The following is a 16,242-nucleotide window of genomic DNA, read 5'->3' as shown; positions in this document are numbered from 1 at the left end:
CTCTACTCCCCCTCTCCCCATCTCCTTCACTCCTTCAGACTCTACTCCCCCTCTCTCCTCATCTACAGGTTTCCCTCCATCATGCAGTGTGGCCTCACGTCCCGAGGTGATAATGTCACTGATGTCACTGATTTGCTTTAGCTCTCCAGAGGTGGAGATAACTTCCTGTCCTCCTCTCTGCTTCTTTCTTTTCCTTCTCTTTGCTTTTCTTTCAGCCTGTTCTTCACAAGTCGCTGGTAGTGTTGTGTTACTGACAGAACTAGTTTCTCGGTCTGTGTTTGCCACATCTGGAAGTGTCAGTTTCAGCAGTTCGTTCTTCTGTTTTAGAGACTGCAGCTCTACAGCCAAACTCTCTCCTCTGCTATCTTGTCTCTCCTGTCCACTGGTGTCTTCTGGCCTGTTGATAGGAGCAGAAGCTTTCTCCAGCTCTGCAGTAAGACATGTGTTCTCAGTCCTGGTTAGACTCGGGTCTCTCTGGGATAGCTGGAACTCCTTGGTTGAATGTTGTTCTTCACTACGGATGTGTTTCATCTCAGAACTCTCAGACGGTTCCATCTGCCCTTTGGAACATGCTACAGTTAAACTGTCAGATTTGAATTTTTCTTTGTTTCTCGTCTCTTCACTCCTGCCTGGCTGGGCAGAAGGCTTAAAATCCACCATCTTCTCTGTATTATGTTCAGCAGGATGGCTGCCCAGAGTGGTACTGCTATCTGTTACATCATGCCATTCAGTGACACAGTTTTTCTGTGGAGTGGTCAGCTGACCTCCCTCATCACAAAGTGTAGAGGAAGCCTGGGTAGTGTTCAGTGGTTTCATTGTTATGTCTGTAGTCTCTTCTATCCCGGAGGCAGACTCATTCTGAGTGCTATGTGTGATCTGATGTATATCTGTGTAATGGTCAGCCTGCTGAGAGGTTATAGTTACCCTACTGTCCTTTATCTCCTCCTCTACCTCCTTCTGTCTCTCTTCCTCACGTCTCTCTCTCTCCTCCTCCCTTCTCTCTTTCTCCATCTCCGGTCTCTCCCTCCCCTGTCTGAGCATGGCCAGTTCATCTCTGCAGCGCTGCAGTTCCTTTCCCTGGCTGAGAAGACCGCCCTCCTTCTCCTGCAGCTCTGCCAGCAGGTCCTGGATGTGTCTGCTCTGGTGGTCGAAGGCCAGGGTCAGCTGCTGGGTTTGCCTGGTCACCTGGCTCTGTAAAGCCTCCAGCTTGGCCTGGGAGTGTATGGCTCGCCCAGCCTCCCTGGCACTCTCCCCCCGCAGACGCTCCACCTCCTGGGCTAGCTCTGAGGCAGAGAAGCCTGCACTCTGGAGCGCCAGTGGGGTTTTCTCCATGTCTGAGGGAGATACATCTCTCAGAGTGTCTTTATTGGTCTCTCCCTGGTCGGAGGAAGAAATCKATTTCTCGGCTTCCACAGTGGTTTCACCCAGCTCAGAGGCAGACATACCCCTCTGAGCTTCCACAATGGTCTCTCCCTCACCAATAGGTCTGGAGAGTTCTGGCGCTTTGTTCAGAGTTCCTTCTTCCCGGATCAGATCAGCTGTTGTTGCCTGCGGGACAACAGTGGTGGACTCACACAGGAGATGGTGCTGGTCTGGAGATGGTAGTAGCTTGTTGTCAGGGACAACAGTGTTGTTGTTGGAGTTAGAGGGGATGTCACGGTGCATGGTGAGATATGTCAGAGGGGTGTTTTTATCTACCATGTTCTTCCTTTCAAGACCTCCACGGTTCTTCAGCTCCTCCAACTCTGCCTGGAGCTCTTCCAGCTTCACAGTAAGTTCAATCGTTCCTTCGATCCCTTTGTTTTTCAATCTCTTCCTCTCCTCCTCCTTTTCCCTTTCTCTCTCCTCCTGTTCTATCAAGAGCTCAGTCTTCAACTCAGCCAGCTGCTTCTTTAGCTGGAGATTCAGCAGCATGCTTTCAGACTCCCGGTCCTCTCTCTCCCTCCCTTTCTTTTCCTCCACTCTCTCCCTGTCCTCTGCATCTGTCCTGACCTTTATCTCAAGTTCAGCCAGTGCCTCCTTCAACCTCCCCATCTCGGCCCTCTCCTCCTCCTCCTCCTCCGTCTCTCTGGAGGTCTTGGCTTGGGAGGCGTGTTTGCGGCTGAGCAGCTTGAGCCTGGTCCGGGCCTCGGCCTCCGCTCTGCGCTGGGTCTCCAGATCCTCCAGTCTCCTTTGTAACTCATCCTTAACGTCCTGCAGCTCTGAACGCAGCTCTCTGTTCTCCCTCTGTAGGTCTCCCTCAGCCCTGGTGGACTGGGCTCGGGGTTTGGAGTGGCTGGACAGGGTCTCGCTCTCGTAGTCTGTGTCGGAGCTAGCGGAGCTGGTGAGGTGGGGACTTTCTGGAGAAAGAGAGCTCGGTGTGTTGAGTATGTTTTTGTCCTTGGTGGATGCTTCCTTTCCAGGGATGCAGCCATCGACTACGGACTCTGCCTCGTCTTTTCTCTCATTCTCTCGTTTCCTCTCCTCCCCCCTCCCTCCTGCCCTCTGTCGTTTTTCAGTGTCTGTGGATCCAAACGCAGTGATGTGTTCTGAGTCAATGCCCTCTCCAGGTTCTCTCTCTGTGGGGTACTTTGCTCTCCGTTCCTCATTCCCTCTCTCCTCTCCCTCCCTCGCTCGCTCCTCTCTGGCAGGTCTGTTGGTCTGAGCCGAGGGTGTGTGTGGGGCGTGGCGGCCATGTCGTGGTGGTGAGACTGGGGAAAAGCTCTGTCCTGCAGGGCTAAACGGAACTGGAGTCATTGGAGCAGCAGAGGGCTGGACTGTCTTCTGGTCTGGAAAGGGGAATAGGGAAAGAAACAAGGGAGAAAAATATAAACTAAATTACTTATTATCATTCAAACTGGCATGTTAATTCAGCAAAATGTTACCAGAGACAATCATTTGGATAATCAACCAAATATCATGAGTCAGGGTGTAATACCGCTGAAGGTCAGCAGGTGGCAGCAGTAACACAAGGCTAGCTTGTGCAGCTCAAAGGAAGTTAGTGAGGGGTATTCTGAAAGTCATGAACAGTTTGGTGTAGGATTTCACTCTTTTGTTAACTCAAACACGTCCAGTTCAAATTTCTTAACCTTAAGAAGACAACAGCATTGTCTATCGTCTCTTTTCATAAAGGGTGAACACCCCATTATCAACAACAGCCCTCTCTCCTCCTCCTCACCTTCTAGTTCTTTGACGCGTCGGAGGGCCTCAGCCAGATCCTCAGTCAGATTCTTCACCTCCTCCTCCAGTCCCCTCTCTCTCCTCCTGTTCTGCTCCAGAGTTACATTCAACCCCTCCCTCTCACGCACCGTCTCCTATCGGAGAGCAACACATTCACATGCATACAGTCAATAACTATGTAATAACTATGCAATATCAACTATATAAACAACTTTTAATAACCAACATATTCTTTCTGTAACAGAACCCAATTCTATAGCAATAACATATTGACTTGGACAGATAGTGCTAAATGATTAAGTGACTTCAGAACGCGGCCACTGCTTAGTTCATGCATAATAGATTGACATGTCTAGACTAAGGACACAAGAGTCTGTTCATAATTTTATGTGTGTATACCGTTAGTTTGGTTTGTGTTTGGGCCTCTTTCTTCTGGCTCTCCTTCAGTTCCCCCTCAGTCCATTTGACTTTCTCTTTCAGAGCGTCTACATCCCTCTCCAARGCCTGCTTCTGAAGGGWCACCTGGGAGAGACATGAGGGACAGGAATATTACTCCATCARGGAGGAAGGAAGTACTCACTAAGGAAAAGGTGGGGACTGGGGAGGGCTATGAGAAGATCACATATAAAAGGTAGTAGAAATAGGAACTCTTGAGGAAAGGGCAGGAGGCCAGCGGAGAGGAAACAATGGAAGGACGGGTTGGAGAGGAGAGGAGCTGGGAAAAGAGAGGGTCCCGTCGTGTCCGCCCAAAGGACAGGTCGTGTCCTGTCCGCCCAAAGGACAGGTCGTGTCCTGTCCGCCCAAAGGACAGGTCGTGTCCTGTCCGCCCAAAGGACAGGTCGAGTCCTGTCCGCCCAAAGGACAGGTCGTGGTGGTGTCCGTCTAGGTCGTGTGGTGTCCGTCTAGGTCGTGTGGTGTCCGTCTAGGTCGTGTGGTGTCCGTCTAGGTCGTTGTGGTGTCCGTCTAGGTCGTGTGGGGTCGTGTGGTGTCGTCTAAAGGACAGGTCGTTGTTGGTGTCCGCCTAAAGGACAGGTCGTGTGGTGTCCGTCTAAAGGACAGGTCGTGTGGTGTCGCCTATAGGACAGTCGTGTGTGTCCGCCTATAGGACAGGTCCTGTGGTGTCCGCCTATAGGACAGGTCCTGTTGGTGTCCGCCTATAGGACAGGTCGTGTGGTGTCGCTATAGGACAGGTCGTGTTGGTGTCCGCCTAAGGACAGGTCGTTGTGGTGTCCGCCTAAGGACAGGTCGTGTTGGTGTCCGTCTAAAGGACAGGTCGTGTGGTGTCCGCCTAAAGGACAGGTCCTGTGGTGTCCGCTAAAGGACAGGTCTGTGGTGTCCGCCTATAGACAGTCGTGTGTGTCCGCCTATAGGACAGGTCGTGTGGTGTCCGCTTATAGGACAGGTCGTGTGGTGTCCGCCTAAGGACAGGTCGTGTGGTGTCGCCTTAAAGGACAGGTCGTGTGGTGTCCGCCTAAAGGACAGGTCGTGTTGGTGTCCGCCAAAGGACAGGTCGTGTTGTGTCCGTCTAAAGGACAGGTCGTGTTGTGTCCGCTAAAGGACAGGTCGTGTTGGTGCCGCTCTAAAGGACAGGTCGTGTGGTGTCCGTCTAAAGGACAGGTCGTGTTGGTGTCCGCCTAAAGGACAGGTCGTGTTGGTGTCCGCCTAAAGGACAGGTCGTGTTGGTGTCCGCCTAAAGGACAGGTCGTGTTGTGTCCGTCTAAAGGACAGCCACACAAAGTGCAGTAAGCTACACAGGCAGAGAGATGGGGGAAACTATCAAATCCATCAGATACATAGCAAACTACATGTAAACATGATCAAATGTTTCTTGCTTACATGATGTAACACTCAAAACATTGGATACACTTCCATGCCATGGATTAAAACAACTAATGAATACCCCTACAAATTGATCAACCAATTTGAGGTTTATCAATTTGTGCAATGTCATTGTTGTGGAATTCACTGGTCTGGAATACACATGCTTATATTCCCCATGCTCAGACAAAGCCCTACAACCATTGGTCCGTTTAACTCGTATAACCACTTTAAAAGCAACACGTGAGCAGATTAAAAAGCTTATCAGTAATTCAATATTATGTCAATCTGATTTGAGGCAGCTAGCTAAACCATATGAACTGTAGCTCTATTGTGTTCAGTGTGGATTGGAGAGTGAGGAAGAGAATGGTTGTGTCCCCAAATGGCACCATATTCCCCATCTATGTGCCCTGGTTAAAAGAAGTGCACCATTAAGGGGAATAGGGTGCAATTTGGGACGTAACCAATGAATGCCGTATCAGATTGAACTAGATTAGATATATTACTGCGGTCAGGCCTGCCTTTACTAGACTGTGGTGACTGACAGAAGGAACTGAAAGTGATTTATTGTTCATCATTCATGAACTAGAGTTTGAAAAGCTAAACATGTGTAGAGGTGGGGATGGGAAATATTAAGTAGCACCTGTGAGCCTGAAATAACCAGCATCTCTTTTACTGTAACGTGCAACCATTTTGAAATTCACACCAATAACATCACACCATTCATGCACCTCCACATGCTCTTCCAGCCTCTAGTGGAAGTATCCCTCATGCCTCCACCCACTTCCACCAACCCTCCTTGGATGAGAATGATGACTACGTTAAGGCGTTATGTTTCCCAGAAGACAACAGCACATCAAGTCAAAGGTTCTGAACAGTCAGTCAGTCACACCAGTATTACCTTCCCCGCTCAACACTCCACTGGGACAAACCAAGAGGGGAGGAAAAGAAACAGAGTGAGACGGAAAGCAAGAAAGAAAACCAGCTAGGGCAAGAAAGAGAGAGAGGAGTGACATTGGTTCATCAACCTTGAGAGCAGCACATTGCTAAACTCCCTTCTGAGAAAGAGAACAAGAGGCAAGAAAGTAGAACAAAGAGTTCAGACAAGACATTTTGAAACCCAGAGATATGAAAACAGTGAAGTAAAGAAAGTGTGTGTCTCTACCTTCTCAGACTGGGCCTGTAGTGTGTTGTGTAGTGTTCTGGCCTGCTGGACCTCCTGGTTCAGTTTGTTAACATCCAGCTGGTGCTGTTTCTCCACAGACTGACACTCTTTCTGCAGCTCCAACAAGTCCTGCAATACACCCAACATCATGGGCATCATCAGTAGAGTAGACAGGATCCCAAACTCTGTCCCAAATGGCCCCCTATTCTCTACTATGTAGTGCACTACCCTATGGGCTCAGGTCAAAAGTAGTGCACTACATAGGGAATAGAGAGCCATTTGGGACACATACCTGGATACTATTTTAATAACCGGATGCTTTGACACTTTGAACTCACAATACACTCACGAAATAGACACTAGACTTTTTCCCACATCACCTTCCACACCGTCACACCTGGGTGTGTAGCTGCAGGGGCGTATGAGACCCTCAGATGCACACACAGCCTCTCTCCCCTCTCCTCACCCTCTGGTGTTGCTTGTCCAGGTCTCTGGCGCGTTGCTGGTGCTGCAGGCGGCTGCTCTCAGTGTTCTGTCTCTGACACTTCAGTTCCTCCTGCAGCTGCTTCACACGCTGCTCCAACGACTGGGCCTGGAGAAGAGACACACAGTATAACAATGTGACAGGTATGACTGTGTCCCTCTGCCTTGCCAGTCACACTCTTAAGTGCAGTCTGTGTTTGGCAGTCACGTCTTTGTGTTTCATACAGTGTTAGTGTGTGTGCATCCGTACCCGATCGCTCTCCTGTGAGATGCGCGTGTGAGCGAGGCTCAGTTCATCCTTGGCCCTCTGTAGACTTTGTTCTCTGGTGGTCAGGTCTTTCCTGGCGTTGGCTAGAGCATCCTGGGACTGTCTGAACCGCTCACACTCAGCCTTCAGCTCCCCTTGTAGGCCACGCATACGCCCCTGCAGCTCTGCTACACACCCTGCCACTGGGAGAGATGGAGAGAGAATGTTCCCCGTTTGCTTTGGCATTTAGGCAATGTGACTGTGCCTTTCTTACACATTTCATGTCAACAAAGGGTTGTGAATTAATATAAGTTGAGAGGGTGTTTGGGATTCATAGTCGATACCTAGTGTTTTGCTGTAACATGTTTAGAATGTAAACAAGGAAGTGACTGATTTATCAGATAGCTGTCAGATTGATTGTCAGAACGACTAACACACGGATTAACACTGTAGCTGTGGCGACTATTGATTATTGTGAAAGTAGGACAATCCATCCAGAATGACTAATGGGAGTCAGTCAACTGTCAAGGCACTACCAGCTCTGTTTCCCCAAGCCCTTTACTCTAGTTTTGAGTTCCACAATTTCAACAGATTCCAAGTCATGTGAAATCCATTTTGAGCTCATTTCAAAGTACATTTGAGCAGTCTTGTCTCCTCTGTTGAGGAACGCAGTGTCTGTACTGAAAGGCTAGTAATTCAATGTGTCTGGAGCCATACAGGATGACACAAAGCCCATTACTGCAGCCAGCGTCTACCGACCAGCAGGGAAGACAATGGGGGAGGGGGGGGCTAAACACACTCCCTGATGTCTCTGATTACACACTGTCTGACTCACACCTAAAGTAAACATTGCCTCTCTCTCTGCCCCTCCTGCTGTCAAAGGAAGCTAGCAGTTTTAACTGATTTAATTTTAACTGCATCCTTCCTGCTCCAACCAGCACTCGAAAAACAAATACAACCCATATATTATTGGCCACCTAATGGAAAACAAATACAACCTATATATTATTGGCCGTCTAATGGAAACAAATACAAGCCATATATTATTGGCCGTCTAATGGAAACAAATACATCATGAGAAACATCATGGGAAAATCAAAAGAAATCAGCCAAAACCTCAAAAAACATTGGAGACCTCCACAAGCCTGAAGATACTACGATCAACGGTACAAAGAATAGAACGCAAGTATAAACACCATGGGACCACGCAGATGTCATACCGCTCAGGAAGGAGACGCGTTCTATCTCCTAGAGATGAACGTACTTTGGTGCGAAAAGTGCAACAGCAAAGGACCTTGTGAAGATGCWGGAGGAAACAGGTACAAAAGTATCTATATCCACAGTAAAACGAGTCCTATATAGACATAACCTGAAAGGTCGCTCAGCAAGGAAGAAGCCACTGTTCCAAAACCGCCATAAAAAAGCCAGACTACGGTTTGCAACTGCAGGATCGTACTTGTTGGAGAAATGTCCACTGGTCTGATGAAACAGAAATAGAACTGTTTGGCCATAATGACCATTGTTATGTTTGGAGGAAAAAGGGGGGCGCTTGCAAGCCGAAGAACACCATCCCAACCGCGAAGCACGGGRGTGGCAGCATCATGTTGTGGGGGTGCTTTGCTGCAGGAGGGACTGTTGCACTTCACAAAATAGATGGCATCATGAAAAAGTAAAATTATATGGATATATTGAAGCAACATCTCAAGACATCAGTCAGGAAGTTAAAGCTTGGTCGCAAATGGACAATGACCCCAAGCATACTTCCAAAGTTGTGGCAAAATAGCTTAAGGACAACAAAGTCAAGGTATTGGAGTGGCCATCACAAAGCCCTGACCTCAATCCTATAGAAAATTTGTGAGCAGAACTAAAAAAGCGTGTGCAAGCAAGGAGGCCTACAAACCTGACTCAGTTACACCAGCTCTGTCAGGAGGAATGGGCCAAAATTCACCCAACTTAWTGTGGGAAGCTTGTGGAAGGCTACGTGAAACGTTTGACCCAAGTTAAACAATTTAAAGGCAATGTTACCAAATACTAATTGAGTGTTATGTAAACTTCTGACCCACTGGGAATGTGATGAAAGAAATAAAACCTGAAATAAATCATTCTCTCTACTATTATTCTGACATTTCACATTCTTAAAATAAAGTGGTGATCCTAACTGACCTAAGACAGGGAATTTTTACTAGGATTAAATGTCAGGAATTGTGAAAAACTGAGTTTAATTGTATTTGGCTAAGGTGTATGTAAACTTCCYACTTCAGCAGTATTATTGGCCTACTAACGGAAAACAAATCCTCTGATTCTTGGAAATACTAGAGATGAGACCAGACACATCAGAATTGATCAAATATGGCCTCTAGTACTGAGCAATTAGTGCTTTTTGAATTCGGTACCGTTTCGGTTTAGATTTTTATATATACACTACCGTTCAAAAGTTTGGGGTCACTTAGAAATGTCCTCGTTGTAAATTACTATTGTAGCTGGAAACGTTAGATTTTTTATGGAATATCTACATTGGTGTACAGAGGCACATTATCAGCAACCATCACTCCTGTGTTCCAATGGCACGTTACGTTAGCTAATCCAAGTTTATCATAGTTAAATAGTACCCGCAAAACACCAGTCTCAACGTCAACATTGAAGAGGCGACTCCGGGCTGCTGGCCTTCTAGGCAGAGTTCCTCTGTCCAGTGTCTGTGTTCTTTTGCCCATTTTAATCTTTTCTTTTTATTGGCCAGTCTGAGATATGCCTAGAAGGCCAGCATCCAGGAGTCGCCTCTTCACTGTTGACATTGAGACTGGTGTTTTGCGGGTACAATTTAATGAAGCTGCCAGTTGAGGACTTGTGAGGCATCTGTTTCTCAAATTAGACAATCTAATGTACTTGTCCTCTTGCTCAGTTGTGCACCGGGGCCTCCCACTCCTCTTTCTATTCTGGTTAGAGACAGTTTGTGCTGTTCTGTGAAGGGCATAGTACACAGCATTGTACGAGATCTTCAGTTTCTTGGCAATTTCTCACATGGAATAGCCTTCCTTTGTCAGAACAAGAATAGACTGACGAGTTTCAGAAGAAAGTTCTTTGCTTCTGGCAATTTTGAGCCTGTAATCGAACCCACAAATGCTGATAATCAACTTGTCTAAAGGCAAGTTTTATTGATTCTTTAATAAGAACAACAGTTTTCAGCTGTGCTAACATAATTGCAAAAGGCTTTTCTAATGATCAATTAGCCTTTTAAAATGATAAACTTGGATTAGCTAACACAACGTGCCATTGGAACACAGGAGTGATGGTTGTTGATAATGGACCTCTGTAGATATTCATATTTTTTTTATGAGTAGTTTCCAGCCACAATAGTCATTTACAACATTAACAATATCTACACTGTATTTCTGATCAATTTGATGTTGTTTTAAATTGACTTAAAAAAAAAAGGTTTTGAACGGTTGTGTATATATATATTTCTTTATCACCATTTCAGAAGTTCTTCAAAGTAAATAAGGCATACTTTTATGACTGCTGAATAACAACTAGCAATCACTTAGATCATGTATTTTCAGCTAGATACCTCAAAGAAACTGCTATACCTGTCGATCACACATTTTRCCATCTCTTCTCGTTGCAGCTGTAATCGAAACACAGAACGGACAAGTAGGCGCGACACGGATTATGGTCATTGTAGTTAATTACCACGTTTCCTGCACTAAACTATGTAAAACAGTGGTATTTTAACTTTTTCAGCATGGACACCATTTTCCCCCAAGAATTTCTTGTGACCCCACCACACCCTAAATCTAACGACAACATTAAAATCTGAATTTCAATTTTTACATCAACAAATAAACTTAAATCTATTGCATTTTTATCTCATCAAAATGAAAAGAAACCAATAAATACATTTACACAATAAAACTGCATCTTTCAAATTAGCCTTCTCAAAAACATGTGTATATTGCCCCATACAATAATCTGTACTCTTACATTTTGTTCCCCCATTATTATTATTGTACAGTTTGACGACTCCACTGCAGTTGCCCCTCGACCCTGATTTTGAATACCACTGATGTAGAATAATGGCCTCGCTACTACAGTGCACTCGGAAAGTACTCAGACCCCTTGACTTTTTCCACATTTTGTTACGTTACAGCCTTACTCTAAAATGGATTAAATAAAACATTTCCTCAATCGACACACAATACCCCATAATGACAAAGCACAAACAGGTTTTTAGATTTTTTTTTCAAATGAAAAAACAGAAATACCTTATTTACATAAGTACTCAAACCATTTGCTATAATACTAGAAATTGAGCTCTGGTGCATCCTGTTTCCATTGATTATCCTTGAGATGTTTCTACCACTTGATTGGAGTCCACCTGTGGTAAATTCAATTGATTGGACATGATTTTGAAAAGAACACACCTGTCTATATAAGGCCCCACAATTGACAGTGTATGTCAGAGCAGAAACCAAGCCACGAGGGCAAAGGAATTGTCTGCAGAGCTCCGAGACAGGATTGTGTCGAGGCACAGATCTGGGGAAGGGTAAAAAAATGTTCTGCAGCTTTGAAGGTCCGGTGAAGCACAGCAGCATCATGCTGGGGGATGTTTTGCAGGGACTGGCAGACTAGTCAGGATCGAGGGGAAGATGAACGGAGCAAAGTACAGAGAGATCCTTGATGAAAACCTGCTCCAGAGCATTCAGGAACTCAGACTGGGGCAAAGGGTCACCTTCCAAAAGGACAACGACCCTTAGCACAAAGCCAGGACCATGCAGGAGTGAGTGGCTTTGGGACAAGTCTTAATGTCCTTGAGTGGCCCAGCCAGAGTCCAGACTTGAACCAAATCAAACATCTCTGGAGAAACCTGAAAATAGCTGTGCAGCGACACTTCCCATCCAACCTGACAGAACTTGAGAGGATCTGCAGAGAAGAATGTGAGTAACTCCCCAAATACCCAAGAAGTCTCAAGGCTTTAATCGCTACCAAAGGTGCTTCAACAAAGTACTGAGTAAAGGGTCTGAATACTTGCTTTGTCATTATGGGGTATTGTGTGTAGATTGATGAGGAAAAAATACAATTAAATACATTTTAGAATAAGGCTGTAATGTAACAAAATATGGAAAAAGTAAAGTGGTTTGAATACTTTCCGAATACACTTTACATCGCACAGTTTGGACTTGATCTGATTTATTTCTAGAGAAACTGCACATTGAGCTAACAGAAAAAAAACAAATGAAATGGAATTCAAATAATTGAACCCACATCGGTCAATTAGTTATATAAAAAAAAAAATATCAAAATGTTAGTGAATTGCTCAGCACTACTGGCCTATGATCAGCCTGTACTGTTGTGACACTATGATAAACCAAGGTGTTTGGAGTGGAGTTTGACATCAGAGCACATCCATAATCTGTCAACAAGTGATAACACAGAGTGGTGTGGTGAGAAAGTGACACATACTGTCTGTCTCTCTCCTGAAGTCCTCCACCATCCCACAATCCCCAGCTTCCTGGCCTCGTCTGATGACATCGCTGGAGGGGAGAGGAGGAGGAGGAGCTGTTCGTCCCCTGGTGGAAGGCTTTGGGTCTTCTCGTTCCCACGGAAACACAGCTGAGGGAGTGGAGGAGTCTGATTGGTGTGACAGGCGCTGGTGGGGCGTGCCCTTGGCTTGTTGTTGTGGGAACATAGGCGTGGGTGAGAATCCAGGTTCAGAGAATTTGAGCTGTTGCTGAAAGTGGGAGGAAAAAAATAGGGAGGGATGAAAAGTGCAGCTCCAGCACTGGGTTATAGCACTGTGAACCCATATGGTAGGATGACAGAGAATACAGCGTGTTCAGAACATGTGTGGCTGAGAAGGCCTCAGTTTTAGGTATTGAACTCACTCTGACGTGTGGTGCTTTATTGTCCCCCTCGCCTCTGTGTCCCTGCCTTTCCTCCTGTCTCCCACCTACAGGGATACAACACACATAGTTCAGTTACTCAGCCACACTCACTCAGCTAAGAAAGAGCTCTCCTGTCTTCCACAGCCTGAGACCAGGACCAAAGGGAGAGAAGACTAGGAGTGCCATGGGAGAAAATAGAAGGAAGATACCAAGAGAGAGCAGGAGGACATCAAGAGAGTGAGTAGAGTGCTTTACCATTGTGGTCCCATGGCGATGTCATACTCCAGCATGGGGTGGAAAACAACATGGAATCTCCAGAGCTGTTAGTGTTCTGTAACTTCTCTAGCTCTGCCTCCAACCTGCGAGAGCGAGAGAACATGGGAAACAAAGGACAGAAATATGTTTTAAAGCCAACCTTTGAACTGCACACACACACCCTCCTTCTGTGCATATAAACATAATAAAAAATGTATGCCACTCAGCAGTTGTTAATCTCAAACATTCCAAGACATGTTCCACTTCCCTACACACATTAACTCAACACACACACACACACACACACACACACACACACACACACACACACACGTAGCTGCTGCTACTAACCTTTTGACCTCCTTTTCGAGGGTGTGTGTGAGGGTTTGTGCCGAGCCCAGCTGTCCCTCCAGTGAACACACCTGGGCCTGTTTCACTTGGAGATCCTGAGAGAGARGCTCCCGTGCACACACACCTGCCTGCACCTCCTCACGAGCCCCCTGTAACTCCCTCTGTACACACTGCAGCTCCCCGCGCACCTCCTCATACTGGAGAGGAGAGAGAAGGGCAGACAGAGGATAGACAACTCAATAATACCAGGAAATAACAATTTAAAGAATACCAGGAGAAACTCRATTTACTTCCTGACATACAAGTAGTATACAGACACTAGTCTGGGTGCCAGTCTGTTTCTACTTTCACCATCTTGGCATGACAACATAGCAATTGGATAAAAGCAACAACAGACTGGTGTTTAGGCTACTAATGACAAACATGACTAAAGCAAAAGGGTTTTCACAGCATAAGGAAAGAATGAGAGGAGAAGCATTATAAATTAGTATTAAACCAGCTGAGCAAAGTGCTGCATTGCTATTGTTCTTCTTACAGCTCAATCTCTTATCTATCTCTACTGTAATCATAATCTAACTCAGGTGACAACTTTCTCTGCCTAACTTTGACTTGTCCGTACAGTACCTTGACAGTCTGTTTGTTGAGGGAGGTCTGTGTGCTGTCCAGCTGCAGCTGTTTCTGCTGTCTCTCTCTGTTCAGCCTCTCCTGCTGGACCTGCAGCTCCTTGACCTTCTGCAGGGCCCGGCCAGACAGGCCCACCGTCCAGTCCTCCTCTGCCCAGCTCATCTCCTCCCGATCAGGGTAGATCTCTCAGACACCAGGGTTGGTACACTTGAGAACCAATCTGGTAAGACAATACGCCCCAGGAAGTTAAGGCTGGAATAGAAACACACAGTGACTTCAATAAAGTAGAAGAAAAAGAAGTAGATAGAGATAAATAAGAAATTGTATAAGAAGAAAAAGAAAGTGTGTGTCTCAGTCTGAACATGCTTCAGTCTATCATGGAGCTTGCCTTAGTTTGAACCGTGTAACCAAGGCTAGATCTCCTTTTTACAGTAGAGCTGTGGGGACTGGGGAGTGTGACTCAGTGTTTTCCTAGGAGACAGAACTTGCCAGTTTCCACCAGCACAGACCGCCTCCTTCAGGGATATGCTTCCTGAAAAGTGGCCTGATTCAAATACATCTTATTTGAATGTTTAGTCTTCTATTTGTTTGTCTACACAACACATTTCCTGTAACACTGTGCGCATGTTTTCACTTTTGCAATAGCCTACGGGTTGGCCAGCTCCTCTGGTTTATAGCCATGACAATAACACAGAGGCAATGAGATACACTGAGACGGTTTGAGCCGAGGAATGAAGAAAATCCTGATTGAAGATCATGATCTAACCGAACCCATCATGGCTCAATCAAGTCCCTCCATGCAAAGGCGTGTAGCTATGCACCCTGCGCCTCAGGCTACAAACGGATAGTCTGCGTCTCAATGGCATCCTATTCCCTATGTAGTGGAATACTTCTGACCAGGGGGCCCAAAACTACTAGACTATATAGGGAATATGATGCCATTRGGGAGAGAGCGAGAGCAGGAGGCAGGTCCTTCAAGAGAGAGAATTTCTTGGTTGTCATTGCTCAATGTTATGTCATTGTTTACGTACAGTTTGTCTGTAAAGAATGAGTCAACGAAACGCCAAATAAATAAAGGACGCTGGTTTGAACTGAACTGACAGCAGGTCAGACATTATGTTTATTTAACTAGGCAAGTCAGTTAAGAACAAATTCTTATTTAAAATGATGGTAGAATCCTACACAATGATGACATGACAGTCACCTGCACTGACAGTGATAGCGTTGAGATTGGCAATGTATGGCTGGCACTGCAATACTATTGTTTCAGTCTCTCTACTGTGACAACAATCACATTGTGGTTAGAACGTAAAGTTGGCCTGGTCGCATGCTGCTTTTAAACCTTACTACATACTAGATAGAGGCCATAGTGCAATTCACAGCTCAACGTTCTGAAAACCTTAATAGTATTTAGCTACAGCTAATCATAGAAACAGAGTTGCTGAAACTGAAAGGACCATGATGTGGCCCTTCCTAGGAAGTACTGTTTGACAATAAATAATGATGTGCTTAGGAGACAGCTGTGGCAACGTTGCTCAAACCAAAAAGACAGACAAATATTTAGAATCGGTCTCTTGCCAGGATTGTCACTCGTCTTCAACAACTTGGATGAAATCAGGAAAGTGGAGGAAGACAATATTGTTGTCTGTTTGATTCACTGAAAGAACACATCATGCAACACGCAATGGCATTGTTTTGAATATTCAAATAAGCTAGCTAGTTTTGAATCAACTTGTCTTTACTTTAGATAGAAATGTAATCACAGCAGAGTGGAGTAAAGACGGCTAGCCAGTATTGACAATTCTACACAGGCATTATTATGCAAGCAATGTAACTAACTAGTTGAATTAGCCAAACCAGACTAGCCGTTAGCCAGCTAGCTCGCTATGATGACTTACCATTTGTCGCAATCCTGTTTATATTGATGTGAAATCCAAATGCTCCAACGCGACAACTTATGATACACTTCGATTTGTTCCTTCACAGGTGGTGGAATACAAGTTTAATCTAAATATTTTGTTAGCATTTGTTAGCATTTCATTTCAACAACTGCATGCTAAAACCCGCGAGTCTCGTGCCGCCTGACAAGCCAACAAGAAAACGATTTGCCATGAGAGGGGGTCGGTGAGGTATGGCCAGAAGAGATGGGGAACTTAGGAAGGCCTCTTTGATGACACCTAGCGATGAAAGACGATTCTCTATGATTAAACATCTTTTTWAAATGTATTTATTTAACCTTTACTTAACTAGGCAAGTTAGTT

The 16,242-nt window shown here is 45.6% G+C and overlaps 1 protein-coding gene across 1 annotated transcript in view; it reads right to left on the bottom strand.

Moving 5' to 3' along the window:
• The window catches only part of LOC111965952 (centromere protein F), a 22,251-nt gene extending 6,158 nt beyond the window's left edge, over window positions 1-16,093 (bottom strand). The window contains exons 1-12 of the mRNA XM_070444157.1: window positions 15,880-16,093; window positions 13,982-14,233; window positions 13,358-13,554; window positions 13,007-13,110; window positions 12,752-12,816; window positions 12,330-12,597; window positions 6,876-7,075; window positions 6,609-6,734; window positions 6,143-6,271; window positions 3,559-3,681; window positions 3,158-3,293; window positions 7-2,768 (exon numbers count right to left, since the gene is read on the bottom strand). Coding sequence (XP_070300258.1) covers window positions 7-2,768; window positions 3,158-3,293; window positions 3,559-3,681; window positions 6,143-6,271; window positions 6,609-6,734; window positions 6,876-7,075; window positions 12,330-12,597; window positions 12,752-12,816; window positions 13,007-13,110; window positions 13,358-13,554; window positions 13,982-14,143 — 4,272 coding nt within the window. The 5' untranslated portion in view covers window positions 14,144-14,233; window positions 15,880-16,093. The remainder of the gene's footprint in view (window positions 1-6; window positions 2,769-3,157; window positions 3,294-3,558; window positions 3,682-6,142; window positions 6,272-6,608; window positions 6,735-6,875; window positions 7,076-12,329; window positions 12,598-12,751; window positions 12,817-13,006; window positions 13,111-13,357; window positions 13,555-13,981; window positions 14,234-15,879) is intronic.
• Between the last annotated feature and the right edge of the window lie 149 nt (window positions 16,094-16,242).

This window comes from Salvelinus sp. IW2-2015, linkage group LG6.2, assembly GCF_002910315.2.
Source record: "Salvelinus sp. IW2-2015 linkage group LG6.2, ASM291031v2, whole genome shotgun sequence".
Classification (NCBI taxonomy): domain Eukaryota; kingdom Metazoa; phylum Chordata; class Actinopteri; order Salmoniformes; family Salmonidae; genus Salvelinus; species Salvelinus sp. IW2-2015.
Note: the sequence above shows the minus strand (reverse complement) of the source record. Positions and strands in the feature narration are given on the sequence as shown.